The sequence below is a fragment of the Pinus tabuliformis genome, chromosome 5_1, assembly GCF_031772625.1.
Source record: "Pinus tabuliformis cultivar Carrire ecotype Pingquan chromosome 5_1, CPIR1, whole genome shotgun sequence".
Lineage (NCBI taxonomy): Eukaryota > Viridiplantae > Streptophyta > Pinopsida > Pinales > Pinaceae > Pinus > Pinus tabuliformis.
In genome coordinates this window covers 107,050,666-107,059,096 of record NC_142305.1, presented here as the reverse complement: position 1 = coordinate 107,059,096, position 8,431 = coordinate 107,050,666, and the positions used below count along the sequence as shown (strand labels likewise).

Sequence of the window (8,431 nt, the reverse complement as noted above, 5' to 3'; positions counted from 1 at the left end):
TTCGACATATTGTGCATCTATTTCGTAGATCTATATTTTGATGTTATGCGTTAATGGCATCTGTTTATTTATATGCGCGCACTTGTATGAATGCTTATGTATGAAAACCTTCTAAATAATTAGCGAACATAACCTATTTAAGGTAGACTTGGATAATTAACATTGGTCGAACTGCGGCTAGAGTTGCACGAAGGTAGTACCACAGGACGCAAGGAGCTCACTGGTGCACGTAACCTAGTAAGAGTGAAGGTTGAATCATGTACCTATCACCCCATATCAGACATCCCTAGGGTGCGAAAACCTAGTTCTAGCACCTTCCCATACTACTTCGAGTGAGACCTCAGTCTGCGCTCTGCGGACTGTTGCCGAAAGGGCCAGTAGTAACTGGATTTGCTTAGTTAAATCACTTTTGAACCTCGATCAGGCCCCACGTAGCCAACAACTACTCTACTCATCTATGGAACAAATTCACTCGAAAAGGATTAGCCCTTTATCCACTAATAATGACAGCTAATGTGGCATCCTCTCGAATTATGGTGGTCAATTTTGATAGGTCAACTTCAAAAAAGCTTCGATAACGTGATTATTGCACCATTGGAAATATATTGACATGTAGATTAATGAATCTAGGTCTATAGTAAGGTTGGGACCATAAAATTGTTTGTTTAAGGCCTCAAAATGGCTCCTGAAGTTTTTATCCCGAAATTTTACAAATTGGTATGACTGGTAAAAATGGTCCTATGCATTGATTCCTCCACTTTTTCCACTCTAAAAAACTCAAGATGGATGGAAAATAATATAATGATCAATCCATATTAATGGGGGCTTCACTCAATGAACCTAAGACATATCATGTGCGTTCATGGCATACTAAACAATACCCTGAATTTGACTACATATTGGAAAATACCTCTAAAAATCACGTTATTTAACCCCCTACCAATACAAACCCAATATACTTTTGAAATTTAAAAATCTGCGATTTTCACTAGATATTGTAGGTATTCTTTTTTCAATCACAGTTTTTATACCCCTTATATTTTTTCTTTAACTTTGAGCTCTATTTTTTATACCTTCCAATATAAAAACCCTGTACCCTATATATCCCCCAATATATTATGTCATTTTTTCCTTAATATATATCCCCAACATGAATGCTCGTGGTATGGTATTTCTCCCCCATTGAAGCCCCCGTGTTAGGATCATACCGCCACTATAGTTGTTAGGTAGTCAGGTAGCTATTCTAACATAAGTTTTTAGGAAACTCATAGGAATTTGATCTAAGTGATAATATGCAGAAATGAATTTCATATATAAGTGTTGTTTGGCTTAATACTACTTAAAGGGAGTACCAACAAGGATTACAAATTTTTTTGACCAAGTGAAACCTCTTATATTTCGTACATGTATAATTCTTAGACATAGACTTACCAACTTACATATCTATTTATTATTTATAGATGCTGAAACATGTTTCTAATCTTTAAAAGAAAATCATTCCAAAAAGTGTGCTAAAAAAGTGCTCAAATACCACAATATACCAAAAAGAATATACAGAACATAAATTGTAAATATCACTCACATATATTATAGAAAGAAATAAAATAATAACATAATGAACCATATAAACCAGAATATTATACTCTTTTTTTTAATGTGGAAATATATTTACTTATCTCTTCAAGAGAATAACATCTAACCAAATGGAGCTTGAAATACAAATGATTTCTAATACACCTATTAATGGTTTTACAGGTTTACATAATACTTTTTATCTCTTACCAACAACTTTTTAGTATACTTTATATAGAGAAGAAAAATTATAACAAAAGATCCATCTTAAGTACCAACCTAAAATAGATCTAACATGAGCAGAGAGGGATCAAATTTTTTTAGGTGCAAATTTTGTTAGAGTGCAAAATACAATGCATTATTTTTCATTGTTTAAATTGTATTTTCCAATGTTAAATAGAGTATATATGGGACCAAATAAAAATTTTGACCATAAAAACTTTTTTTTCTATATATAGATATATATGAAGTTGATATCGACATAAATTAGTTAATATATATCTTCAAATAGTTTATTTAAATCTCTTGTTGAAATATTTTTGAAAAGTATAAGATTTAGACATTTGATCACACATTTTTTACTTCTAATTACTTTACAGCATATTCATTTTTTTAATTATAGCCAACATTATTTTTCTATTTAAAACATTATTTTTATTTTTTATTTTTATTTTAAAAAGACATGAATGGACAAAAAAAACTTGAATAAACCTCTGGACTCAATAACAATAAAAAAATCTTCAAATTAAAAAACACATGTAAAAACAAAAACAAAAAACCACACACAGAAACCTGAAGAGCATATTACTAACCAATTAAGTAACCAAAATGCTGCTATGGAAAAATGCTTAAAGGGGACCAGTTTTTTTAATAAGTGGCAATTTTAAAAAAGTGGATAACAGAAAATTACATACACAGACTGCAAAGTCAAAATCAAACATCTAGATAACTAGCGTTTGATAGAAGTTTGTCCATCCAACCCACACCCCAAAGTCCCTCCTCGTGCGGTAGAAAATAATAAAACATTTTCAAACAAAATATGAAAAAAACAATCAACGCCTCCTGGGAAAGCGATGGTTCTTTCCCAAATGGGCTAGAGTTGAAAACTTGTTCATATTGATCGAAAAGTCTATGTTGCCATTTTACAAACTTTCACATTTGAAGTGACTCCACCAGAACGCACCACGGTATCTACAATTACATTGGCTTCCCAGTAATAAACGACCATTACCCAAAGTATTATTACCCAACAGCAACAACCAGGAGCTTTTACAAGTTGTAGCTGTGCATCACTCTAATCTGAAATAAATTGATATTTAAAGCCTTAATCTCCTGTCATTCAATTTGAAGATTAAGGGAATGCTGCACATCTCCAACATGAAGAAGATGAGAACCCAGTGGCAATTTCATGGCACCACTCTCATCTGCAATGCTCAGATCTTTGCAAACATCAATGCTGAAATGCACTCTTTCTGTGGCTCCTGCACCAACATGGACCTTTCTGAATCCGACCATGTTCTTCTGTGGAGCCCCATGAACTGTAGGGGGGCTGGAAAACAAGAGCACAGCATGCCCTCCATCTCGGCTGCCCGTGTTCTGCACATCCAGATGAACATCAAGGAGCAATCCCTCGCATTTGGTGTTCTCCACGTTGACAGAATTGCAGGAATTGTTCCTTCCATGGCATGACAGAAGTTGATTTTCATGGAGGGACAAGGAAACCATCTCTGGTGCATTGACCAGAGAATGAGAGAAAGTTGTGTAGCTCAATCCATAGCCAAATGGGTAAACTGCTTTCCCTGTGTAAAATCTGTAAGTTCGGCCTGGGTAGCCAGTTGCACGATCAGGACGCATGTTCATGTTTGTCATGGGTACTCTTGTTACAAAATCTTGTGGGTACCATGTTACAGGCAATCTACCCCCTGTATACAAATCAAGTAGAAATTTGATCATTTCATCATGCTTGAAGTTATGATAAACTATTTGTATCTCATGTAATAAATGTGTTCATAGTGTAAAAGAATTGAGATTAGCACTTTGAGAAATTTGATACTTAATGGACAGAGAATAGAAGAATGGTTTTTTGGTTGAGCCAGAAGGAACTTATCGTTTCTGGTAGATCAAGCTGTTTGATCCAAAAAAAATATAAGTTTGGGTCAAGATAAATCAAGGTCAAATTGAGGCTGTGAATATACCTGGATTGTGATGACCAAAGATTATGTCAGCCAACGCATCTCCTCCGGCTTGACCTGGATATCCCACCCACAGAATACTCGATATCTTGTTGCTATCTCTGGCAAATGAAATGTCCATTGGTCCCCCTGACATCACTACAAGTATCACTGGTCCTCTTGATGCAGCTGTTACTTCTAACACCATTTGTTCTTGTTGCCCAGGCAATAACAGGCTCCCTCTGTCAAGCCCTTCTCTTTCTATAGATTGGTCTGCTCCTACAATTATTACTGTGGCATCTGCTCGAGATGCTGCCTGTGAAGCATCGTGTATGAGCGTAGGATTTCTTTGGCAGGCCACATTTTGACAGCCAGGCTTATATATAGTTGTTGCATATTTACCCAGACCTTGTCGGGGTGTTGTGTATCTACATGGTATACCTGCAAGCACAGTAGCTTTTAGGAGCTGATGTGCAGAGTACCCTGGAATACCAAAATCACTATGGACAAAATAATGCGCAGGTAAACTGATGAAAATCAATAAGTGGATTGCCATGATCAAAATTAAGAAGTAGCACCGATCTCCCAAGGAAACCCATGTTGAGAATTTGTGTGACTAATAATGGAGAGTAAGTTTTGGCTCTGAACTTAATCAGCCCAAAATCAAAATCTTGCTGAATTGAATAAATCTGGGTTACTGAAAAATTTGAAGTGTTGGGATTACCTGCATAGTTGCCAATCATGACGTTGGTGACATCTGCATTGGGTCCAATGACAGCCAAGGTTCTTGTTCTGGTTTGGAATAATGGCAATACTCTCTTATTGTTTTTTAACAGAACTATCCCCTCCCTTGCAGCCTCCAACGCCAGTTGCTGATGCTGCTCACTACAAACATCACGAGGTCCAAGATTACCAAAAGGCTGCGTTGCTGGATTGCCATCAAATACTCCCAAACGCATTCGAACGGTGAAAGAGTTGATTAGAGCCCTGTCTATTAAGGCTTCCTTCAACTTCCCAACCTTAACTGCTGCTTCTGCATGATCCCCAAGGAAGGTTCCACAGTTGACATCCAATCCTGTCAATCATCCACAAGCCATAGTTGAATTTTAATTAATACACAATACTTTATTCTCTACAATTCAATAATAAAAGAGAATATTATATTATTTATACCACTCACCAGCTCCCAAGACATCTGCTACTGCTCTTTCAGGAGTTCTAGTCCAGTGCTGGGTGTTGTACAAAACATCTGCTGAATCACAGTCAGATGCTATATATCTACACAATACAATTTAGGGAAAAAAAATCAGTAACTTTGACAGCTGGTCAAAACCATACGCATATTTTCCAATTGAAATGCTAGATAACTAAGCAACTATTATGATGAAGTATTACTACAAAGTAGTATTCACTGGATGATAAATTACCCATTCAATTTCCATTGTCCCCTTATAATTCCATTGAGAAGCTTTGGGTCTGCACAGGTTGGAACTCCATTGACTTTGTTGTAAGAACACATGACACTTGCAACATGGCCATCCATAACACAGCTCTTAAATGGTGGGTTATAAGTGTCCTCAAGGTCCTGTTGTGTAACCTGCAATTTGTAGTTCCAGCTATGAGATCACACTCACCACCCAGAAGCATAAATTATCTAACAGATAGATATATAAATTTTCAATTATAGATAATACTATTTGTACCTTGGCATCGAAATGGAAGCGATCAAAACCATTCCAGTTATCCAAATCATAAGCAGTGTAATGTTTGCAGCAAGCAGCAACCTTCAATCTGTTATGATTTTTACCACCTGTTGACTGTAATCCTCTTACATAATAGGTGCCATATCTACCAACAACTAAAGGATCCTCTCCTGGAGTTTCTTGACCTCGGCCCCATCTGGGGTCACGAAATATATTCACATTAGGGCTCCAGTATGTCAATCCTGCCAATCCTGCATTATACATTGCACGAGCTTCTGTTGATACAGCCTGCACATGAAGTACAGTTCTAAGAGTACAATTTTAAGTTTTTGTCATATCTAATCAATATTTCTGAAATATTCAATAGCAATCTGTAAACAAGACAAATACCTGAAAATAAAAATTCCAATCAGCAAATTCATGGCAGTATAGCAAATCTTAAAGAACTCAAAATAATCATAAATTGATTCATCACAAGTATGTGGCACTCAATAAAACTAAGTTTCAAGCTAAAATTCATGCAGAAAATACAATTAGAAGCGGTGCAGAGTGCAACAATAATATGACAACAAAGCATCAATCTCAATGTCAAAGTCAAATTTCATGACACCAGTAAAAACAAAGAAAATTGCAATGACAACAAAATATATATTGCCATCTGTATTGCAAACCCTGTGAGCAGAAAGATAATACAAAAGTTCAAACTTATGACTATCTAGGAGCCATATAAAGTGACAATCTGACAATATTAATTCAATATAATCCATAGTCCTGGAGCCTTAGTAGACAGCACATAACATGAATAACCCTGTGAGAATCATATCAGGAATATATAATACCATCTATCAACACAACTCCATTGCTGTATTGAAGGTCCATATTCAAAATTGAATTGAACTATATGAAAAACCATGGCAAAAGAACATATTCAAAATTGAATTGAACTATATGAAAAACCATGCCAAAATGGAATAAATTATCTGAAATACACATGCCTGTCCTATGGCTTCCCAGAGGGAGGTATTGAATGAAGCTGCAGTGAGAATGACTTGGGGAAAACTTGTAGCTGCAGGAACAGACCCAGCTGCAAATTGAGTTCCTGGGCCAATATTGGAGACCCCATGTAAGGCTTCTGACCACCATTCATAGCTTGGAATTCCCAACCTGGGAACTCCAGCTGACTTGCTCACCAACTGTTGAACTTTCTCCTTCAATGTCAGACGCCCAATGAGGTCACTAACTCTGGCTCTGATGGGCAAGGAAGTCTTACAGAATGGATAATTGGCAGCATTGGGAATCCTACTGTCACAAGGAAAATTGGGCTGACCATGAATCCCACAACACAAAAACAGCATCCATAATATCAGACCTGCAATATTGGAAATTGCTTTTGGCCCCATATCAAAGAAATCTGATCTCTAATGAAATTGTATTTGAGAATAGCAATTCAAACTCGGTGACATAGCAGAGAATTGGGTTGAATGTTGAAGGTGGCAGCCACCATTTATAGATTTTGTGGCAGAAATGAGCAGTGCTAATGGACAGATGAGGTAGACGTGTAAATGCTGAATAAATAATTAGGAGGCATTATTTGCGTGATAATTATCCATGGCCATGGCCGTGAAGTGCAGGGACTCCTCTACATGTAGAATTTTTAACTGTTTATCATTAGCTAAACTAACTCATTCCAATTGCCATTAAAAAGGAAGAAACTCATTGGCAAAACAAATGATAATGACAGTGCAGAAGGCCTAAATCCGTGTATAAGAGGTGCAAGTTCCAGCTCCAATGATGAAATCCTTGCCACAATTTAGGTATAAGTGCCTCAACAATAAGCTTTGACAGTAATGATATGCAGGGAAATGCAATAATGGAAATAACTTCTAACGTTGGGGTAAGAATTTAGGAAACCCGCCGGCGGTAGGCGTATAACAGTGAATTTCAACGTAAAAAATTTCAACGTAGAACATTTGAAACGTGTGAAGAAATCGATGCAACGCAAACTAATTTTCATTTCACAATTCCGCTGTAAATTTAATAAGCATTTAGTAGAATAACTAATCTTCCATTAAAACAATTCTTCTGTAGATTTAATAAGGATTTACTAGAATAACTAATCTTCCGGTATATTAATAAGGAATGACTGGATGAGAGGAATTTTTCCGTAATTCAAGATTCATGCGGGGTAGATCATGGTTTGTTTCAATTCTGGGAAAATTAAATAATTAAAAAAACTAGTTTGAAATTAATTTTATTCTAACCAATAAATAAATATCACTAGTTTCACAGTTTGAATTAGTTTAGTTTATATTTAGGAAAAATATATTTTAAACATAATTATAATTTTTATTTATATTTTGAATTAGTTTATATCCAGAAGAAATATATTTCAAACATAATTATAATTTTTATTTTCATAATTAATCTGTTGACATTTGAGTTAATTAGATATTGAATAGAAAAATTGTTGACATTTGAGTTAATTAGATATTGAATGGAAAAAATGTATACATTGAATATTGAATTAGAAAGACAATTCATATATTGAATGAAAAGAGCAGCTAGGTAACTACAAAATGCTTTTTCCATATAATTATAAATGTTATCATCAAGATTATAAAAAATTCAATAAAATCTGTGCAGACTTGAGACTCTTCATAAAATAATTTTTATTTTCATAATTAATCTGTTGACATTTGAGTTAATTAGATATTGAATAGAAAAATTGTTGACATTTGAGTTAATTAGATATTGAATGGAAAAAATGTATACATTGAATATTGAATTAGAAAGACAATTCATATATTGAATGAAAAGAGCAGCTACGTAACTACAAAATGCTTTTTCCATATAATTATAAATGTTATCATCAAGATTATAAAAAATTCAATAAAATCTGTGCAGACTTGAGACTCTTCATAAAATAATTTTTATTTTCATAATTAATCTGTTAACATTTGAGTTAATTAGATATTGAATAGAAAA

The 8,431-nt window shown here is 34.8% G+C and overlaps 1 protein-coding gene across 1 annotated transcript; it reads right to left on the bottom strand.

Annotated features, from left to right (window-relative positions):
* Positions 1-2,612: 2,612 nt before the first annotated feature.
* LOC149163653 (beta-D-xylosidase 4-like) lies at positions 2,613-6,967 on the bottom strand. Its single transcript, XM_089431795.1, has 7 exons — positions 6,442-6,967; positions 5,447-5,734; positions 5,171-5,340; positions 4,924-5,021; positions 4,468-4,818; positions 3,768-4,184; positions 2,613-3,494 (listed from the first exon to the last, which is right to left on the bottom strand). Exons 1-7 carry the CDS (start codon positions 6,844-6,846, stop codon positions 2,908-2,910), a joined length of 2,316 nt encoding a protein of 771 aa, XP_089287921.1. The 5' UTR covers positions 6,847-6,967; the 3' UTR covers positions 2,613-2,907.
* Between the last annotated feature and the right edge of the window lie 1,464 nt (positions 6,968-8,431).